The sequence below is a fragment of the Stegodyphus dumicola genome, chromosome 1 (genome assembly GCF_044657685.1).
Source record: "Stegodyphus dumicola isolate Sdum_Otavi_A_Nest chromosome 1, ASM4465768v1".
In the NCBI taxonomy this organism is placed as follows: Eukaryota; Metazoa; Arthropoda; class Arachnida; order Araneae; family Eresidae; genus Stegodyphus; species Stegodyphus dumicola.
In genome coordinates, this window is record NC_140768.1 from 110,143,165 (window position 1) to 110,166,856 (window position 23,692).

At 32.8% G+C, this 23,692-nt stretch overlaps 1 protein-coding gene across 1 annotated transcript in view; it reads left to right on the top strand.

Moving 5' to 3' along the window:
• Nucleotides 1–23,409: 23,409 nt before the first annotated feature.
• The window catches only part of CCT2 (chaperonin containing TCP1 subunit 2), a 58,926-nt gene continuing 58,643 nt past the window's right edge, over nt 23,410–23,692 (top strand). The window contains exon 1 of the mRNA XM_085819300.1: nt 23,410–23,540. Within this exon, the coding sequence (XP_085675426.1) occupies nt 23,538–23,540 (3 nt within the window). The 5' untranslated portion in view covers nt 23,410–23,537. The remainder of the gene's footprint in view (nt 23,541–23,692) is intronic.

The window sequence follows — 23,692 nt, forward strand, 5'->3', positions numbered from 1 at the left end:
CTAAATCATGGTGAATATGTGTTAAAGGTTGAATGAATGTAGTTAGGCTCTCTGACGCTACACTTCAGAGTTAGCCACTTTCAGAATAGTACCTCAGGGTTTAGAGTTGAAGTTAGGGTGTGTTACGAGGTCTTGGTATGTTGAATTTTTAACACGTTAGTGTTTTGATTGTAGGAGGAAGTGTTGAACACGTATACATAAACACATTCGTGTTTGGTGTTCTTTTACAACACATGTCAGAGAGCACGGGGAGAGATAATTAAAATAGTCATGAATGAAATAAAAATGTTAAGAGAAATATAAATATGCATGTTACTTGCCATTTCATTGTGTAACATTTCGTTAAACTAGTTTTCCTTCCAGATCTCTGGAAGGAACCAGATTTGAATAAAAAGCTCCTGTTTAGATGCAGTACAGATGAAAAAATTGCGTGTCCTGGGAGCTGCTATTGTAAAAACAAATTTCTTTTTTTAAAATTTCTAGTTTCTAGTCAGAAATATTTGTAAAAGATTGGCCTCGCGTTAGATTCTAGAGCTAAAAGTTTTCAACAAGGTCGTTTTAGACCTCAGTTTCAAACTAATTAACTCTGGCGGGAAGTATGTAAGGATCTTAAGTTTTACTAATGATTATTTTATTTTAAATCTTTACTATCACTTCTTATATTCTACTTCCGGCCAGAATTATAAGCGTTAACGTATTTATGCAAAGTTTGTCTGGCGAACGCCAAGTACTTAAGTTGTGGCTTTTTGCCAAGCGAGAGAGAGGAAGCAGTTAGTCGAAGCAGGCCGCTTACCTTAGAAGTTTTACTCAGTTGCTGGTTGCCTTCCAGGCCAGAGGTTTAATCCTCTTGATAATTTTTAAACGTATTGTAGTGTTAACAGTTCTCTGTACTACATACGGCTTCCTGTTAATATAAGGCCAATCTTCCACGTTTATTATTTCAAAGTTAAGTTAGAGTTTAGTTCTATTTTTATATTTTTACGTTTAGACCACAAGTAGTGGGTCTTTGTATTCCGAAGTACGGAAGTTATTGTAAATAGAGAAAAATAAAGGGTTTTATATACCCTTCTTGTGTATCCTGTCTACGTCCCACATTTATTGAACATAGCTTTAGTAAGCTCTCTGTTCCGAGTCAGGTCCTTGCATGTTCCCAAAGAAAGTAAGACGGAACATTGAACCTGATAACTGAATGAATGCTATCTGTAAACTTAATTTATCTGTGTCCACTTCCGAGAATCACTGAATATGCATGTTATACAATATGTGTGTGTGAGAGTATGGAAAGCCTCGAAGGCTACCTGCTTAAGGGGAGGGATGCCTTCGTGGAGGACTTTCTAAGGGAAGCAGCTCGTATACACGTTATACATGGGAAAATCCATGAAAACTCCCCTGCAGCCAGTCCGTTCGCGGGATTCGCACCTCGGACCGAAGTACCAGTGTTCAGCGACTTTACCGCTCGACCGCTGTGTTATACAATATGACCATTTATATCAGGTTTACTAAATGACTCTCCTTCTCTATACATATATGACATTACAACGTAAAAGTAACCAGCAAAAATTATTCCTTTATAATGCTCGTCGATTTCATAAACTCAAGTGTTTTATTTAATTAAGGTTAACATTAATCAATATTGTCGGGGGTATTTCTAAGGAAAATTAGTTCGTATATGTTACAAATGGGCACGTGCAGTCAACTCGTTCGGTCAGAACAAGCAATGTTCGTGAATATGGTTTCGTTTGTTAAAAATAGCAAGCAACATTCACTGCACAGTGAATAAAGCCGGATGCCTTCATGTCTAAAATGAAACTGTTTTAATATACGTTACATATGGAGGGAAAAAATACATGCTCCCACTTAAGAGTTTTAGGCAAACTTATCAGCAAATTCACATTAAAATAAATTTCATTTTCTAAACAAGAACAAGAAAATTGATGGAATGAATATCATTAAACGCAGACTCGATTGTTTATTTATTTAGTGAAAATTAGTATCTTAATTTCAATTCTAAAGTCTAGAAAAACACCAATATTTATTTTTTAACACTCTTAACATTCTTCTCTCCGTTAAATACGAGCCAACTTCCTTTATTCCTTAGAAATTCCTCCTTGAAAGCACACTCACGATAATTTACTTTTTCGCTTCAGAGTAAAATTAATGTCTGATGGTAATACACAGGTAACTTTTTAAAATTTGAAGATACAAAAGTTTTTAAAATCCTTTTTTTTTTTTTAGATTAAAGCTAAATCACGAGGGGGGGGGGCGGGTAAAAGATCAATTATAAAAAAGTTATCATATCATCTTCTGTAATAAGTGAGTCGGGCAGCAGGATCTCTGAAATTCCACCTTGAAGGCCCACTCATGATAATTCATTATTTCGCTTCAGAGTAAAATTACTATCTGATACGCAGGTAAATTTGTAAATTATGAAGATACAAAAGTTTGCAAAATCCTTTTTTAGATTAAATCTAAATTATGAGGGAGGTGAAAGATCAATTATAAAAAAGTTGTAATATAATCTTCTGTAATAAGTGAGTTGGGCCACAGGACCTCCGAAATTCCTCCTCGAAGGCCCACTCACGATAATTTACTTTTCGCTTCAGAGTAAAATTACTGTCCGGTGGTAATATGCAGGAAACTCTTTAAATTGTTTGCAAAATTCTTACTTTAGATTAAAGCTAAATCATGGAGGGGGGCAAAAGATCAATTATTAAAAAAGTTATGATATCATCTACTGTAATAAGTGAGTCGTACCGCAGAGCCTCCAAAATTTTTCCTAGAAGGCAGACTCAAGATTGATTTATTTTTGGGTTTCAGAGTACAATTACTGTCTGATGGTAATACGCAGGAAACTCTTTAAATTGTTTGTAGAATCCTTACTGTAGATTAAAGCTAAATCATGACGGGGAAGTAAAAGATCAATTATAAAAAAAGTTATCATATCATCTTCTGTAACGAGTGAGTCGGGCCACAGAACCTCAGAAATTCCTCCTCGAAGGCACACTAACAACATACTTTTTCCCTTCAGAGTAAAGTTACTGTCTGATAGTAATACGCAGGTGAATTCTTAAATTATGACGATACAAAAGTTTGAAAATCCCTTTTTTTTAGATTAAAGCGAAATCATGAGGGAACAAAAGACCAATTATTAAAAAAGTTATCATGCCATCTTCTGCAATGCCTTAACAACCAGTGTTCATGAATACGATTTTTTTTCCCTTAGAAATTTCTCCTCGATGGCACATTGCATCACAAAAAAACTTTCCAAATTTGGGGAAGTTATAGACGCTACAAACGAGTCTTTCTTGTCATACTGTTTCAAAAAATTACAGCAAATTCCAATCTGATCTGATCTGATATGGTGAGTTATTTCTACGCCATTATGAAGATGAAAAAAAAAATATTACGAGGATACAAATGCTTGCAAAACTCTTTTTTAAATTAAAACGAAATCAGAAGAGGGGAACAAAAGATCAATTTTAAATGTTATCGTGTCATTAATCTATTGATGAATTAGTCCGTCGCAGAATCTCAGAAATTCCTGCAAGATTACGGCCAGCTAGAAATATATTGTATCAGTATTTATCGCTCACTTAAACTAAACAGGAACTTATCTTTTCAAGCTAAAGTAATCTTTCTCGTAAAAGAATTTTTATAATATAATCTATCTATATATATATAATTGAAACAGAAATTGTAAAGCTAACAAGTAATGAGACGTAAGACCTATTTGGTCTTAAAAATTTTTTGCGCATAATGTTGCAAAAAGATATGAAATAATAGTAGGTAGAAACATTGCAGTGATCTTGCTAAAAAGTTACCAGGAGCTGTAGCTCCACGAAATAGTTCAACGCTGTATTACTAAAATATTAACAAAGAAGAAATTTTTTTTTAAAAATATTAATCTGGAAAAAATTGGAAAAAAAAACTGCTTACACGCGAAAAAAACTGTTAAAATTAATGTTGGAAGACATGCGAATGCACGAAAAAACTAATGTGACCATTGTGATATGTGAAAAGTTAATACACATAAAAATAGATTGACGGAAAAAAATATTAAAACACAAAATGCAAAAATCATAATGAAAACATAAATTGCAAAATTACAAAAATAAAATAATTACAAAGCGGAAAATGATAAATTAACCCACTCGTACCCTCAACCAGGCTTTTCAAGGGAAAAATGATTGAGTGTCGGACTAGGCTAAATACCATTACGCGTTTCGCCGAAACAGACCATTGAAGCTCTTGTTTGATGAATAAAATTTTTCATAAAATTATGAATTGTCCCGAATAAATCTTTTTTGGAGCTTCAATTCTCTGTTCCTTTTTCCCGACGCGTCCGCAGAAAAACACATTAAGGTGTTAAAAAAGGTAAAAGCAACTCCGAGAAATGTAAAATTAAAATCAAAATAAAATAAATAGCGGTCTGCTATTAGTCAAAAATACAATAACGTACGGGCTCGTCCTGCATAGCTTAAAGAAGAAAAAACTTTTATAAAGATAATGGTACTGTAATCAAATTAATATGCAATTAAACTTGCAAGAAAACTAACGCCGTTGGGTCTTATTAGGACCAAAAAAACACATAAAACAAAAGAAATATTTGTAATAATAAAATTCCATAATCAAGAATACACTTAAAATTTTAACTGTATCTCCTTTTCATTTTTAATGGCGACGGTCTCTTATTTGAAACTACGTGGAATTAAATCCACAGCTCCGTAGTCAAGTTCTTTTTCCTGCCTTTTCTACACGTCCAGTTTTAGAATGTTCTGGAGATATTTAAAGCGAACTGGATTGACTGACGAGGCTGACGTCATTTCTTGGAAGCTCCGCCTTTCCAGAGGCTATAAAAGGACTCGCAAAAGAATATCAGGGCTTTTTCTTTAATGTCACGATGCAGTAAACTTCATACAAAAAGTTATTAGTAATTCTTTTTTATTTACTCCGGATATCTGATTTTGTAACTGCTATTTTCTCCTGAAATATAATAAATGGATCCTGTTTTTTAAAACTTATCGTCTCATAATTTAAGCTGTGACTACATCTATGATTCTTCACCAATCTATTTATTCCGTACAAATGCTGGTACACCACATATATTTATATATAGATTATATATAATTTATATATAGTTTATATTTATGTTATATATATATTTATATATAAATATATATCTCTCATTATCATTATAAGGGCACAGCCCCGATCCAACAAGCTGGCTTGTGCCGGTCGTATGAGATACATATATGTGTATATATGAAAAAAAAAAAAAAAATTAAATAGTTATGTATATACCATATGGCTGGCTTGTGCCAGCTAGTTGGATCAGGGCCGTGACCTTATAATTATATGGGGGATATATATATTATATTCTTTTACGAGAAATATTCTTTTAGCTTCAAGGACCTCCGAAATTCCTCCTCGAAGGCACACTCACGATAATATACCTTTTTACTTCAGAGTAAAATTAATGTCTGATGGTAAATACGCAGATAAATTTTTAACGACTAATTCATTATTTGTTAATGAATGACAACATAACTATTATAATGGATTTTTTGCCTCTCGGGAGCTTGCAATAAATCGCTTTAAGCTAAAAAGATTTTGCACGGTAATTTTTTGAAACAGTATGACACGAAAGGCTCCTGAGTAGCTTATATAACTTTCCACAAATTTTGAAATTTTGGGGTTATGCAGTGTGCCATCGAGGAGGAATTTCTAAGGGAAAATTGGTGGTTGTTCCGGCGAACAACCACCAATCTGCCTTCTGGAACCTTGCCATCTGGAAAAAAGTTACAGATATCTTAGGAGACTCGTGTAATTTCCCAAAATCTGGTTAAATTTCTTTCGACTTGCTATTGGATTGAAATTTAGGTTTTCCTAAAGAAGTGTTGGCAACGCGAAATTCCTTATCGATTTCCTTTAAGAGGTCTATATTTTTTTAATCTGTTGGCAACGCGAACTCTATAGACTTCCATCAGCAAATCTGTAATTTTTTTATATGCAATTGCCTCTCAAATGTCGTTCATTGCCATCTGGAAAAAAGTTACAGATATCCTGGCAGACTCATGTGTAATTTCCCCAAATCTAGGTAAATTTCTTTAGACTAGCTATTGGATTGAAATTTAGGTTTTTCTAAAGAAGTGTTGGGAATGCGACATTCCTTATCGATTTCCTTTAAGAGGTCTGTATTTTTAATCTGTTGGCAATGCGAAATCAGCTAGATTACAGAAATTACAGATAAAAGAAATCTGTAATTTCTTTTATCTGTAACTGACTCTCAAATATTATTCATTGCCATCTGGAAAAAAATTACAGATATCCTGGCAGACTCATGTGTAATTTCCCCAAATCTGGGAAAATTTCTATAGACTTGCTATTGGATTGAAATTTAGGTTTTCCTAAAGTAGTTTTGGCAACGCGAAATTCCTCCAAGAAGATATTAACTCCCCTCAAATTTGGAAATTTTTATGTAAGTTGCCAGCCGATAAAAAGTTAGCAATTTCCTTTAAGAAGTCTGTATTTTTTAACCTGTTGGCAATGCGAACTATATAGACTTCCGTCAGCAAACCTGTAATTTTTTTATTTGTAACTGCCTCTCAAATTTGGCTCGTTGCCATCTAAAAAGTTACAGATTTCCTAGCGGATATGCGTAATTTTTTATCAGCTGGAATCACTAAATTAAATTTTGTTGGAAAACAAATGTGGCAGACTGTACCTATATCTTAATACTCATAGGGAAGTAGACTGTCACGTGATATACGAATTTAATGATGATAAAGTCAGCAGCCTTGGTACCTGGCAAAGTCCATACACTGTAAAAAAAAATCTGTAAAGTTACTAAGAAAAGTCATGGAAACTGGGATGCCATGGATTATTTGAGTAATCAAAACAGGAATATTCTTAGTAACTTTACAGAGATTATACCTGTAATGGTTACAGATGTTTGACATATAATGTTACAGGAAGATATTCTGTAGGCATAACAAAGTTTTTGTATGTTGATTACCGAAGCATATGTCTGTAAAGGTTACAGATCAAAGATCTGTAATGTTACAGGAAATTATCCTGTAAGTATAACATGGTTTTCATATGTGATTTACCAATGTAAACATCTGTAAAGATTACAGGAAATAATAGTGTAAGTAGATCGTAATTTTTGTATGTGAATTACTAAAGGGAATATTTGTAGATTACTAGTGTTCTGCTTGTAAGGCTTGTAAGGTTGCTGCAAGTGATTATGTAAGAACATGTATTTTCATGTGAAATTTTAAAGGATATATATGTAAAAGTTGCAGGTAATTTACTTAAAAGTTCTTCCAAATAATTATGCATATAGAACATATTTGTCTTATACAAAATACAAAAATGATGTATTCTCAAATATTAAATATTTTGATTGTAATATTACTATAAATAATTACACATGTAGAACATATGTTTTATGTGAAATGTCTACAGCTACTGCTTGTAACAAAATATGCTGTTGCAACTCTCAGGGCTACAACGTGCAGGTTACAAATTAAATAATCACAGCAGGGATTATTAATATAAAGATTTAATATGGATATCTCACACAAGCTGAAAATGTTACATTACTCTATTAAGTGCATACATATAACTGAGTGAAAAGGGAATTTCCCCGCTTAGTTCTCAATTAAAGAAAAAATAAGAATAATAAAAAATAGTCCAATCAGATGCGGCGCTCCTTCTGTTGACCTTCGCCGAGCCGTTATGTAATCGTCTGTCTGCAGTGGCCGTCTTCAACATTCTCCCCCTCTTTGAGTCGACTTCAGGTTCGCTCAAAGACATACAGTACCTGGTCGAAGAGATCCAATTTCTGAGGCACCTTGATCACACGTCCAAATCTTGACACTTTAGCACCTTGCAGGATGTTACTAGAGTCATTTGAAGAATCATTAGTATCTGAATGCTCATCACTAGAAATAGAAGAAATAGGATTAGTAAAAGAGTTATCGTTTATGTGATCAGTGTGTTTGTCCGTTAACTGCACTTCCAATGGAAAGACTCGCTGAATGGGACGAAGCAGCGTACCAGCTTGAGTCTTCAGTTCTACAGTTCTCACTTTGCCATCTTTACCAGGAATTAGTCGAATGACCTTAGCTAAAGGCCAATGCATCCGTTTTTTGATGTCATCTCCTATTAGGACAATTTCACCCAATCGTAGCTCTAACGATAGATTCTTCTTATTTTGGACCAGAAGGCCTAAATATTCTTTCCTAAATCTATGCCTTAAATCATTAAGCAGTTTTTGGCGATGTCTAGCCCTTTTTCGAATCGCAGAAATCAACATCAGGAACACCTAAGCTACGATTCTCGATGAGAAACATGGCTGGGGAAAGTGGGATTAAATCATCCGGATTTTCCGACACATACGTAAGAGGTCTAGAGTTAATTATTGACTCGCAGTCGCACAATACTGTGTACAACTCCTCGGTTGTAAGAACCGCGTTACCAAGTGTCCTTCTCAACAGTTCCTTTACTACACGAACTAACCTCTCCCCCAGCCACCCCACCAAGCGGCTGTGGGTGGATTAAACTTCCATATTATACGTTGTATAGCCATTTGCCTCAAAATTTTTTCCAAATCGATGTTACTAAGTTCTCTTTGCGCTCCTCTGAAATTAGTTCCGTTGTCGGAATAAATTATTCTTGGCCTCCCCCTTCTGGCTACGAATCGTCTCAATGACAACAAGAATGCGTCGGTAGACAATGAGGAAGTCAATTCCAAATGAACGGCCCTATATATTGCACATGTGAACAAAACAATCCAAACTTTTTCACCTCCCTTCACATACAAGGGTCCTGCCAAATCAACTCCTACCACCTCGAACACCGCTGCGTCATTGACACGATCGCCTGGTAGCGACACCGGCTCGCAACCGGGAGCCTTAGCCTTATATCGATGCATCTTACAAAATTTTTTACAACTTTCCTGACCGCTTTTCTGCCCCTTACTATCCAAAATCGCTCCCTTAATATTCCAAGTAATATTTGGGTTCCAGCGTGACAATTTTGTAAATGATAATATTCTATCAGACGCTGGGTGAAAATACACCGGTGTGGTAAAATAATTGGACAAATAAATTCAAGGTCGTCTGATCGCTCTGTAATGCGCGTTTTCACCCTTTTTATACCCTCTTTGTCTGAGATGACACTCATATTGGGAATAGAGTCGGCAGAGGGAAAATACTTATTTTGTACAACTTTTACAAGAGTTTTTTCTGCATATTCCATCTCATGAACGGTTAAATCTTCAGTCTCTCGAAATGCACGTTTACTTGTTGCGTTTTTCACAAACCGCAATATCCATGCGACTAATCGAATGATGGATTGAAAATTCGAAAACCTAATTGCATACCAAGGTATTTCCTCTTCAACTGAATTAAGGTTACACAATCTAACCTTCCTTTTTCCTCGTTCTTCCTCAGAGGTCTCGTAAGCCAAAAGGTCTGGTGGCCAGTTGCTATTAGGTTCCAGGAGCCAGGATGGACCCTCCCACCAAAGAAAATCTGAAAATGAACGAGGGGAACTGCCTCTTGAAAGCATATCTGCCGGATTTAAATCACCTGGAACATGGCGCCAACACTGAGAAGGAATCAGACTGTTTATCTCTTTTACCCTATTCGAAACGAAAACTGACCAATCCCCACGGTTCTTAATCCACCAGAGTGCTACCATAGAATCACTCCATGCAATAATTTTCAAATCAGGCAAGTCTAAGGCGGCGTATACTGAGTGAACCAGTCTCGCGCCAATGCAACAGGCCATCAATTCTAACCGAGGTATTGTCAGAGATTTTAACGGCGCTACCCTGGATTTGGCTCTGATCAATCGAATTTTGACTCCCACGGGCGTTACAGTTCTAATGTAAACACATGCACTATAGGAGCTCTTACATGCATCAACGAATAGATGCAGCTCTGAATTCTCATTTATCTCTACATATCGTGGAATTCTAATTTTCTCAAGATATTTAATTTCATCCTGCCACTTCTGAAAAGTTTTCTGAATGTTATCTGGCAAGGGATCATCCCATTTTAATTTCATAGTCCAAGCCTCTTGTAATAGTAACTTAGGTAATAAGGTAGTTGGACTCAAAAAACCCTGCGGATCAAAACTTTTATGTACCATAGCCAAAATATTACGTTTACTTATCTCATTATCCACTGAATAATTAAGATTACATTTTAATGTATCGTTATCCAAATCCCATAAGATTCCAAGAAGAGAAGTTATACCTGAACTACGGGAAATACAATGGCCTGGAACATTACTTTCCCAACCCCGTAGGTTAAAACATCCCCGAGCCATTACTTTTGTCGCCTTAACTATAAAATTTTCTTGCTGTTTGATATCGTGAACCCCAGTGACACAATTGTCAACATAAAACGAATGCTTTAATTTTTGGGTCACATTGTCAAACTCGGCAGGGGAATTATGCAAGAGATGCTCTATTGATGCAGAGAGTTGGAACGGAGACGAACAAATGCCGAACACCACTCTGCAGTGTCTGTAAATCATGGGTTCTTCAAGAGTTGGAAGAAAAAACCTCAAATAATCTCTGAGTTTTGGGATAATACTCAACCGAAGAAATGCTTTTTCTATGTCCGATGATAAACCAACGGAATACAATCTAAACCTGTCAATTATATCAGGTATGAGTTCAATTAAGTTCGGCCCTCTATTTAAACAGTCATTAAGGGATGGTTGATTTCTCTCTCGGGCTGAAGCGTCGAACACCGGCCTTACCTTCATTGTCTGGCTAGTATGCTTTATAACAGGTCTATGGGGCAAATAATAACTCAAATTATCAATTTCAGTTTCAGGAACCTTTTCTATTATTTTAAGGTCTTCCCATTGCTTAAAAACTACCTTATAGTCATCTAACTGATTTTCCTCATTAATTCGGTGACACATTCTTTGATGCCTTTTAAAAGTCATAGACTTATTGTTCGGTAACAGAATTTCAGATTTAAAGGATAGTTGCAATTCGTATCGGCCATCAAGAAGAACATTTAAATTCTCTTTAAATTGCTTAACGGTGTCAGAGTCAGCAAGTTTACGTTTAATATCTTCAGTTCGATCTGTTATGCCAATGGAATCTAAATTCCAGAGTTCAGTTACACTAAGATTAGCACAATGCAACGAAACTACATTATTGCACAAATTATTTTGTAGTAATACTGGAATAGTAGCTGAAGTAGGTTCTTTAGGTAAGCTGTTTACTTTACCAATCACAGTGTATCCGAATTTAGTCCCAACTACAGTTACACCAGAGTTCAGTTTCAGAGAACTGCCAGTAATAATGTCTCCAATGGCATCTGCTCCTAAAAGCAACTCAATGTCATATTCTTTAGCTTGCAAATCAGACAAAGTAATATTTCTTTCTTTTAATTCTCTTAGGGTATTGGGATCAACTACTTTTGGAACACATTCACATATTTTGTTCTGAGAAAGTACCTCAAAGTCATGGTCATAAGTGCCCTCAAAATTTCTTAAATTAACATCAAACACTAAATGGGAATGAGGACTTGTCTTTCTCCCCCCCCCAAACAAACCGTGTATAATGGTTTGTTTCGATTTAGGACGCAGTTGCAAAAACGCGATAACCCTTTCTGAAAGATAAGATTTCTGAGAACCACTGTCCAAAATCGTACGAACTGTAAGTTGTCCATCCTCAAAAACTATTTTTAAAACAAGTGTTTGCAAATACACATTTTCATTAACAGTTGACTGATTAGACAACACATTACTTGAAATAACAGTACTGTCAGTTTCATTTGGCTTTACAGGTTCCCCATTTGAGCACATAATGGTATAGTGAAATCTATCACATGTTAAACATTTAACTTTATTTTTGCATGCCCGTGAACTATGTCCAACTCGTAGGCAGCGAAAACAAGGCGCGCTTTTGCACCAAAAGTTTTCGTTTGTCTTCTAAAGACATTTTGCGAGCAGAAAAACATTCGGCAGAATTGTGGGATTTCTCACAAAAAATACAACGTAAATTTCGCCTACCTGTATTGCCTTGAACATTTACCAAGGCAGCAGCTGTAGAGCAACCCGGATCATCACAATGGGGACGCGAATGTGCAGAACGTGAAGCTCCCAACCCGGTACGAGCGAGCTTAATCATTTCCTTACTTTGCACTTCGTTTCGAAGAAAGCACAAAAGTTTATCCAACGAAAGCGCACTATCTTGCTGTGACGCAGTATCTTCCATAGAGCGGCTTCTTTCCCACGCAAGAAGAACAGTCTCTGGTAAACAGGACTCAACAAGTGGCTCTAAAAATTCTGCAAATTTTTCTTTAGTTCTACCTAGGGTGTCCAGTGCCATAAGCTTGCTCTCAAGTAAATCTCAAGTAAAGTTCTGCTAAATCTACTTTAATCCTACCAGTAGCATTTGTCATTACTATGGAAAGTAGATCCCGTACATAAATCTGAACCAAAAGTTCATCTCTGCCGAAGCGTTCTTTAAGTTGTGCGATCACCTTTGAATAGTTTTCTTTAGTTGGCGGAAAACTGGTTACGAGTCTTGACGCTTTACAGTCTGCTACACACATTGTAAAAGATATTGAAATTTATCTTCATCGACAATGGAGAGGTCGTTGTGAATTTTTTCAAACTGGGAACAAAAAGCAAGAAAGTCTTTCGGTTCTCCACTAAATTTTCGCAATTCAAGTTTCGGAAGCTTGAATTTCCTTATTTGCTCGGTTGTTGTTCCTTCCGTAACCGAATTTGCCCTCTTTGCATTTTCTAACAGCGAACAGATCAAGCAGAACTTGTCACGGTATTCTTCTGCTTTCAAAAAATCTCCAGAACATTCATCTTGAAGGGCATCATCACTTAGCAACAAATTCGAAACTTCTTCTTGAGTTGTTTCCAAACGTGAGAATTTGTCTTGAATCTGCCGAAACAACGTACTGACTTCGTCACTTATTAAACTTTTGTTTTCGATCTTCTGAGCTATATCGTTGCAGCATACCGTAAAAGCTGTTCTCAGCGACTTTCGTTTTGCTTTCAAAACTTTTATATCCATATTTCATCAAAAATATAAAGTAGCGGACGCCAAATTTACTATGTTGCAACTCTCAGGGCTACAACGTGCAGGTTACAAATTAAATAATCACAGCAGGGATTATTAATATAAAGATTTAATATGGATATCTCACACAAGCTGAAAACGTTACATTATTTTATTAAGTGCATACATATAACTGAGTGAAAAGGGAATTTCCCCGCTTAGTTCTCAATTAAAGAAAAAATAAGAATAATAAAAAATAGTCCAATCAGATGCGGCGCTCCTTCTGTTGACCTTCGCCGAGCCGTTATTTATGTAATCGTCTGTCTGCAGCGGCCGTCTCCAACATATGCTGTATTTATTTATTTATGGTGAAAGGGAAGTTATGTAACTTTAAATATTATTAAGTTTTTTATAAGGAAAAATACCTTAGATTTTCTAAAAGATATACATTTTCTTTCAAAATATTCCCAATATTAAAAAGAAGCTCAAATTTTATGTTTTTCTTACATATGCATTACTTTCCTTTATTGAATTTTAAGACATCTCAAAGTTACATATGCATCATGAAATAGCTGGAAAAAAACTTGTGTATTAGACTTAATGGTTTTTGGGCAATAAATTAGTAATGTTCTAGAATTCCTCCGCTGAACACTGGTAGTTTGGTCCGAGGTTCAAATCCCGCGAATGGGCTGGTTGTATGGCTATTTTCATGGTTTTCTCCATGTGTAACATGTATATAAGCCAGTTTCCCTTCGAAAGTCCTCCACAAAGGCATTTCTCCGCTTAGGCAGATAGTTCTAGTGTGCTTTGCCATACTTAAATAAACTAACTTAAATACATATATAAAAAAATTCTCCTTATACCCAACAGTGTAATCTAAAGAGACTGCAATTGGATATGATTACAGTAAAAAAATATTTTAATGAAATTGTTTCAATAAACAATTCTAAATATTTTTTCAAATTCTAAAAAAAAATTACAAATGTAAATCAACAATGAACTTAAATTCAGGTATCACAAGCTATCCAAAATTATTTTCATGCTTAATTGCATTATTCATTTAAATTACAACATATAATTCTTTTAGGCATAAATGCTTTTTAATCTCTTCTGCTACTGACCATTAATTGAAATAATAGATTAATTAATCGGACAGTTGTACAGGCATTTTCCCAGATTTAAAACTTTATTAATAAATTACATTCTTCTCATTGAATACAAAATTGAAGAATTAGTTAGTCCTAAATTTAATTTTTCAAGTATTCCTTCTACTAAAACATTTATTGCCTACAGGCAGCCAGACAGTAAGCTGAACACTAGCATTTGGCTCTAGATTTAAATCCTAGAGAATGGGCTGCCTGTGTAAATGTTTGTGTAACATGATGTTTTCCTTAAAATATTCCTTTCCTTAGACAGATGGCCCTCTCTTGCTTTGTCATATTTCAAATAATCAATTCAAACATTTAATGTAGGTATGACTTCACAACTTCGTCCCAAATTCTAACTGAAAAATTGAACAGAATCCCTTGATACTGTGTCTATAATACATGATGAATATAGAAGGATCTTAAAAATTTAAGGAAGAAAATATAACGTATTTGGTAATGCCTTGATCCTATAATTATATTTTTCTCTGCTATGCCTAGAAAATTAAGAAAAGTAGACTTAAGAATGTAAAAACTGAAGATAAAGAATTCAGCATTAATAATTGATATGTTAGTAGTAATAAACTAACAATTTTTTAATGAAAAATTGATAATGCAAAATGGCTCCTTAAAATTTTAATTTTCTATCCTACTATTAATGGAACTAATTTATCACTATAATCAAAATGACTCAGATTTTCTTCCTTTAATTGATGTCAAAAATACGATGATTATTTCAAAATTCCTGTGGATGATATAATTGTTCTCAAAATTGTCTATTCATTTATTAAATGCTTCAGATTAATGTTTTTGTTATTATTTCAAACCACTTTTTAAATCTTCGGGAAAAATGTTTAAATCTTCATTCAACAAAATTATATTTTTAGATAGATTTTTATGGAATAAAAAATTCTGTAAGATAATATTCATTCACACAAGATATTAACTTAGTATTTGCTCATTATTTTACAAGTATTCGATGAAGCCTTTTAGTGTAACATACAGGTTACATAAGGAACCATTTCATTTTAATGTAATATTCCATAATCATATATTTTATTTCAAAAAATATCGTATTCTGAAAATATTGGATATTGCAATGTATTTCACTCCTAACATATACAGCTAGCGTAAAGATCTATAATTACCAGTCAATATAATTCATAATAATGAATTTCGTTATGCATAATTACATCTTGCAAGATTAGATTTAGTTGACAAAAACTATTAAAGATAATGTAAAAGATCTATTTGGTTCCAGCAATTTAATGCAGAAATGAAAATACTTTTAATACCATATATTAGTGGTTCTCAAGCATTTTACCTTTGCTAGATCATGCCTCTCCTCCTTACCCAACTTGAAAAATAGATATACACTTATTTTGATTTTATTATATTTTAACTTTTTTATAAATTAAATAAGAAAAAAAGTATGGAAAATGTTGATACATACAAAAACAGATCTTATATTTAAAATACACAGAAAAAAAAAAAGACTTATCCAAATGCTACAATGAATCTTCTATTGTAGATATTGAAAATTGTACACACTGTGAAAAATGAACGTGACAAACAAAAATTGATTTAATTTTGCACACAATTCTTTTACATGCATATCAGTGAACACTGGGGGGGGGAACTCTTTATTCCAATACACAGAATATAGAAACAAATTAGGTTTATTTTTATTTGAAAACTATCCAAAAGGAAAATAATATAAAAAAAATAGGTAAAATTTATATATTATTGTTATTTTTAATTAATCATAGTCGTGAAGGAGCAGTCCCCTTCTTCTTAAGATTCAAAGCATGGCTCCTAAATAAAGAAAAAATCCCATTCGTTAGAAGTACATAACATATTCTAAATTTGTAATGTGACATTTTAATTCAGAATCTCTTCATAATAATTACATGCACTTGCACATATTCCAAATGATTTAAATCTTTTTTAAAATTAAATAATTAAATTGCAAACAAGATTCCTTTTGGTCCTTTCATGAAATCATAAATTGCATGTTTCATCCATTTTTGAAGCAAAAGCAGTACAAATTTAAATAATTCATTTTGCAGAAAATAATTTGAGGTTTATTAGATATTTACTATATTTATTTATTATATAAAATAAATCTGTAAAGTAGTTTTAATAATGATCAGATTTTTTTAAAGATTAATTTCTCTAGAAATTGAAATGTATTAAGGTAGCACTTCTCAATCTGTGGATCATACAGCTTGCCCTCGTGGTCCTCCGAAGTTTCCAAAGGAGACAAAAAAATTTAGTTGAAAAATCTCAGAGTTTAAAAGTTACATATGACAATCATCTGTCACCTTTTCTCATAAGATAGACATTTTATGAAATTTATCATTGGTACAGACTTCCCACTCAGTCTTAGCAGTAAAAGATGGATTTAAAGCACTATAACTGTGGTACTTACCACCATATATCCAAATATACTATCATATATCCACTAAGACTGTGGTCTTACCATCATATATCCAAATATAGAAGAGCCATGCAAGAATTACAACTCATCCTTCTCATTAATAATCTTGAAATATTAGAAATATAACTTTTCTTCAATGGACTTAATTATAAAATATAACGGATTTTAATTATATGTTAAAAATATAAGTGTACTAGTAGTAATATATGCTAAAAAATTGCTTTCGAAGGTAACAGCAGCAAGGTGATTCACAAATTATGATAATTCACATAATCTCTATTCGAAAAAAGTTTGAGAAACGCTGAAACAGGAGAATAATTAAATTATGGTTAATACTGGTAATTTCAGCCGTATGCTTTAAGCTTAATGATCAACATTAAAAAATTCTCAGAAAGTGTTAAATCAAAAACTACTTTTCCACATAATATGAACTTATACGTAACAGCATTTAATACTTAGCTCACTGGCAAAATATACAAAATTTTGAAATGCAAGTATATATATAAGGCCAATAATATAGTTATCAATGAACATCAATTAATGCATGAACTTCAAAACTTACACAATTAACAAACACATGAACAATGATGTTACATGCATTCATCCTCTGAATTAACTAGTCAGTTTGGGTATTTTCTATCTTAGATGTCGCAAAAATTGATCGTGGATTTAATATTTTAAATGTTCCTCTCATAGACATTTTAATACTTGTATTTTTTGCATAGAGTGTCATCTTTAGTTTTACAAATATTCATTTGTTCACTTATTACGATTAAGTTTTACAGACAGAACAGATGATAACTGATTACATTAAGTGGTATTTAAGACAGAAACTTACTTACGGGTACTTAACACAGTTGCTAGAAAAATATTACATAGTGAAAGACAGGGTACAAAGTCAGAATCTGAAAACTTATTGACTTACACTAAGCTATTTAATGCTTGAAATATTTATGATTAGATAATATCTTTTACATCATCAATATCTAACAGTGATATGATATACTTTAAGTATACAGTAAAACCTCTCTATAACCTTCCATAATTTTGTACAATTTTGATATTTAATGGAGGTGGTTACTTCAGAAAGCATGATTCTCAGCGATAATTAATATCAATATTTGTATCACCAGAATACTTGACATAGTCACTTAAAGAGGTATAGTTGCTAAGGAAGGATTTTCTGTACTTCAAACAATGATTTACATATTTTAAAAAGTATATTTTTCTGACACTGTTATTTAAAAAGTGTACAACTCCTTCTACTCAAGAGTCATTCAGTTAGTTGTAACTTACAGGAAGATATCTTAAATGCCTAAAATGTTTTAATTTATGAAAAACAGCAGTTAGAGTATATTGAAGGGTGCCCCCTGTATTATCAAGGGAGCGCAAGTTTGTGCAATTCTCTGATGTTTTCTTAAGTGAAAATAGGTCGATGGGTACATGGATAAAGTCAAGGGAGTGCGCGATGCCAAGTTTGTACAATTCGCAGATTTTTTTTTTAAGTGAAAATAGGTCGATGTGTACATGGATACTGAGTATGTGCAATCTCTTGTCTTCGTGTAGCGGCGGTTTTTGGCACACAAATCGTCGCTACACAAGCCAAAATAACATGGTCAAAGAATTGCACAAACTCGGTATCCATGTACTGCCGAAAATCGCCAATTTTTGCCAAGGGGCCCCCATAAATATGCTTTTACCAAAACAGGCTTTAAGGCATACTGTCAATTACATTTTAAATTCCAGTGATTTTTCAACACTAGTTCAAATACTCTAAGCATATGTTTGCATAAGTTACATAACTTTTGCATGAGCAAAATTTATAACTTAGCAAATATGAACTATGAAAAAAAATCTCTGAGCTTACCTTGACCCTTGAATTTACTAAATCTGTGACACTTTTAACGCCAAAGAAATTCGATGACCGAAAATACGCGATGATTTATTTAATCTGGTTTTAAAATGGGTCATTTTAAGTTTGGCTATATCAACACCTTATATTACTCAGTATTGTTGGATAGTGAATTTGTAATTCTTTTTCATTCTTGAAATATATACACATGACAGAATTGGAATAAAAATTTTAGGTTTTTCAGATGAACTTATAGATTGAACTAATTTGTTGAATTTTATCAAGTAGTTCTTAAAAATACAACCAACGATTAATTAAAACCAACTGTAATTCAAATGGATACTCTTTGTCAAAAAGCAGTAGAACTTATTTTAAACATTCAGCAATAAATAGTTTTCTGAATATATTTTTTAGCGTAACGGCAGTTTCAAACATAATAAAGAGAACAACATTCATTCTAATGAGGATAATTTTGAAAATAATTCACATTAAAATATATCTCAAAGAGATTTTTAAATGAAAAGATGACACAAAAGAATTATTCTCAAAAAATACATGTTATCTCAGATATAGAAGAAATTTGGCATTGAGCTGAGTATTGAAATTAATATATGCAACTGACGTATCATTACTTAAATTTCCATGATTTGATATTGAATGCTATAACTATTAAATATTAGCAAATGCATTTTATAATGAACTTTGCACCAAAATTTATAGTAAATTTATATGTAAATTTAGATTATAAGTACTAGAATGAATGTTGTACCATTTTATGAATATTTTACTTTTCAACAAGCATAAAGAAAAAAATAGAATTTTTTTCTCTAATGTTCCTAGTATGTTACATCATAGTTAAAATATGTCAAAGTCATGGCATTTCGATTATTGCCTTTTGTAAATGTTGGTTATAATGTAACTTAATACAGTGTCTCACATAAGTGATGGGACACATGTGCTTTACAAAAGGAAACTGTTGTAAAACAAATTTTAAAAACATGTAAAAATTTTTTGTGGGTGTGTTTCATACTTAAATTTAGTAACAATTATTACATAACATACATTTTCTCAAAATATTAAAATATTAGTTTAATAAAAATGCAATTGTTTAGAACGGAACAAAAAATGGCTCACATAAGTGATGGGACACTTACTTTTCCGTCAAATATTTATCCAAAAATTTTACATTTTAAAAGGTTTTAATATTTTGTTGGATTTCCTTTTACTTTTAAAACATGATTTAATCTTCTTGGGATGGATTCGACTAATTTTTTTGTGATTTCTGGAGTGATTTTACCCCATTCTTCTTGAAGCACCGATTTTAATTGTTGTTTTGAAGAAATGGTGTGTTTGCGAATTCTTGATTCCAATTTTTGCCACATATTGTCTATGAGATTTAAGTCTGGAGATTGTGGTGGTGTTTTTATTATTTCAGGACAGTTATACAGCAGCCAGAGTCTAACGTTCAAAGCAGTGTGCTTGGAGTCATTGTCCTGGTAAAATTTAAAATCGTTATGAAGGTTCAATTTTCGTGCTGAAGATTTCAAATTTTAATTTAAAATGTCAATATACTTGTACTGATCTATTATACTGTCAATAAAAACAAGATAACCAACTCCAGCAGACGCCATACACCCCCATACCATAACTCCTCCACCATGTTTTACTGTTGGCACCAAGTTCTGTTTGCGAAATTCTTCCCTGGGTTTTCTCCACATGAAGATTCTACCGTCAGAACCAAATACATTAAATTTACTCTCATCAGCAAATAAAACTTCATTCCAGTAATCAGAATTCTTATTTATGTTGGATTTTGCGAAAGCCAGTCTGAGTTTTCTATTCTTTTCACTTACGAAGAATTTTTTCCTGGCTGCTCTACCGTGATATCCAGAGATCGAATTACTCTTCTAATAGTCTCAGGATCAACAATTACTCCATATAATACTTGTAAATCAGCTGCAATTTTAGGAGCACTCATTCTTGGATTTTTTTTTTAATATTTCGAACGATAATTCGCTCTATTCCATTGGATAAAGCTCTATTCCATTGTAGTACGTAGTAGTATCTAATGGTCAGCCAGGTCTTCTTTTATCCTGAATCATAGGAATCTTTTTATATCATTTAATGATATTGAAAACTGTTGAATGACTCAAGTTAACTGTTTCAGAAGTTTATATAATAGATTTTCCACGTTCAATATGCAAATTAATAATTAATTTTCGAATTTCAGGCAAAGTGTCTTTTCGTTTAGCATTCATGGCTGCACAGAGCTAAAAAACACAAAAATTCCAAAACAAACTGGAGAGAAATACTGCAGAAGATTTTATAAATTATTGCCAATTGCTTTTCAATAAAAATAAAAACCCCAAAAAATATTTTTATTGTAGTACGTAGTAGTATCTAATGGTGTCCCATCACTTATGTGAGTCATTTTTTGCTCCGTTTTAAACAATTGTATTTTTATTAAAATTAATATTTTAATATTTTGAGAAAATGTATGTTATATAATAATTGTTACTAAATTTAAGTATGAAACACACCCACAAAAAATTTTACATGTTTTTTTAATTTATTTTATTACAGTTTCCATTTGTAAAGCACAAGTGTCCCATCACTTTTGTGAGACACTGTAGATGCTTTAAAAGTTGGTAAAGACTGTCCTGGATTAAAACTATCTTAACACAAAAAATAATATACATTGAATACTTTTACAAATATGTAATTGCTATCCGACTATATAATCTTTTAAGGCGAACTTATCGCATGTATTAATGAAATAATATTCCATTTTTAATGTATTGTAAGGATCCTAAGTTTTACTAACGTTTATTTTATTTTAAATCTTTACTATCACTTCCTTTTTTCTACTTCCGGCCAGAATTAAAAGCTTTAACTTATTTATGCAAATTTGTCTTGCTAACGCCAAGTACTTAAGTTGTGGCTTTTTGCCAAGCAAGAGAGAGGAAGGAGTTATTAGAAGCAGGCCGCTTGCCATAGTAGTTTTACTCGGTTGCTGGTTGCCTTCAAGGCCAGAGGTTTAGTCCTCTTGATAATTTCAAACGTATCGTAGTGTTAGTAGCTCTCTGTACTACATACGGATTTTGTTAAATAACGGCCAATCTTAAAGTTAGGCACTTGTATATTAATCCAAAGTTAGTTTTAGTTAAAGTTTTAGTTAGTAGTTTTATATTCTTACGTTCAGACCACAAGTGGTTGGTCAGCTGTATTCCGAAGTCCGGAAATCTCTGTAAAGATAGAAAAATAAAGGGTTTCGTATACCCTTCCTGTGTGTATTGTCTACTTCACAATTTATTGAACATAGCTTTAGTAAGCTCCCTGTTCCGAGTCAGGACAGTTCATGTTTCCAAGGCAAGTAAAGAGGAACACAAATCCTGATAGTATGTTAAGTTATTTATTTTGTCGAATTTTTTAAATATATTACATTTATTTTTTCTTTTTCGTTGAGATTAATAATAACATACATAGTGTAATAATGCTCTGAAAAATATTCTAAAGCAGTTCACTCTGGGATTAATGATAACATGTATGGAATAATAATGTTACATCTGTCCACAAAATGAAAAATATGAATATTCTAACGCGATATGTTTTAAAAGATACATAAATGTTTAACATGAGAAATTATTAGACTATAGATAGAACATTAATATTAAGCTTATTTGTTTTTAAACTAACATATTAACAAATTTGTTTCTGTTTATAAATATGAGCAGTTTAACTGCAGACACCTGCAGATGTAACGAATAAAAGTTGTTATTTTACTAAATGGACGTACGCTAGATGTGGCGCACTGTTAATTGGACGCGTTTGCAAGATTTGGCGCTTTTGCGCATACATTTTTGCTGCAATTTTTGTATGGTCCTCAAAACGCAATAGTACCAAAAATTATTTTATTTGTATAAATAAAAAAAAAAATTGGTACTTTTTCTTTTCGCCGGCGCAAATCTCGCCAAGCAGACTTTATTGGCTACAGCATACAGTATGCACATAAAAAATGTTAACAGATGTTAGTTCTAAGAATTTTTTTTATTTTGAAGGCATAAACATTTTAATATGGTTTAAAATTTTGTAAAAAGCCAATAAATAAAGACAATAAATTTATAAAAAGATATTAATTTAAGAATTTACTAAACTTTCATGGTTCAACATTCTGATTCGCCGGTAAATAGTTTTCTAGCTCTTGCTTCTATTTTTTCCATTTTTCTTTAGCATTTCCGACGGAGAATGTTAGGGGAGCAGGTGATCTTAAATCCATTTTGCTCCTGACACCATGTAACTTCTTGTGTAGTTTGTTGAATTTAATTACTTCTGTACTTTAAAAGTACTAACAACTAATGAGTATATCAACTAATGAGTATATCTCAAGAATTCAAAACTTTTATTATTACAATTTTAAACAGTTCACATGACATTCAGCTAGCACAGTAACACGTGCATCACAACAACGGAATCGCATAGCATGAGCGCCATTAAAGTTATTTTAAATATACATCACATATGCTATGTAACATATTTGTAAACACCCTAAATTACAAATTTGGTTCAGAATTTAAATTTCTGTTTATTTTGCTTCTGTCCTGCCAAGGCATTTAATTTTCTGTAAAAGGAAGACTGTTTGACTGAAGAAGGTACATTTTTTCGATTAGATCTAGAGGAAACCTTATTTTGTTTCAGCAAGTTCCATTTTATTTCAAGTTTTTCGCTCAAATTTCTGATTTATGCTTCTTTTTCTTCCAATTTAAGCGGAGGTAAAGGCTCAAAAATTTCGAAATCGCATTTGGACAAATTAGTCTTTGAAAAAGTTTTCCACCTTATCAGTCTTTTTTGCGTTTAGTTTAATAGAAATTTATTTTGGTTAGAAAAGTTCTTAATTTCTTAATTAAAAAATAAAATAATAGAAAGAAAGGTAAAGAGGTATATGCATTTTCATGAAGTTCTTTTTTGTAATGGCAACAGGAATTTCTTACAACTTTTAACTCGGTAAAGAAAAGTTTAGATCTCCTGTTTGGCAAATAAAATATAATCATGGTATGTGTTTCTAAAATGATTAAGAGCTATTTTTTGTTAATTTATGCCGAATGACTTACGTACCTTTAATTTTGATCTCATTAACAGTAAATTTGTTTAACTCCATTCGATCGAATTTGCACGTGTGCCGGCGCCTTTACTCTCCTAACAGC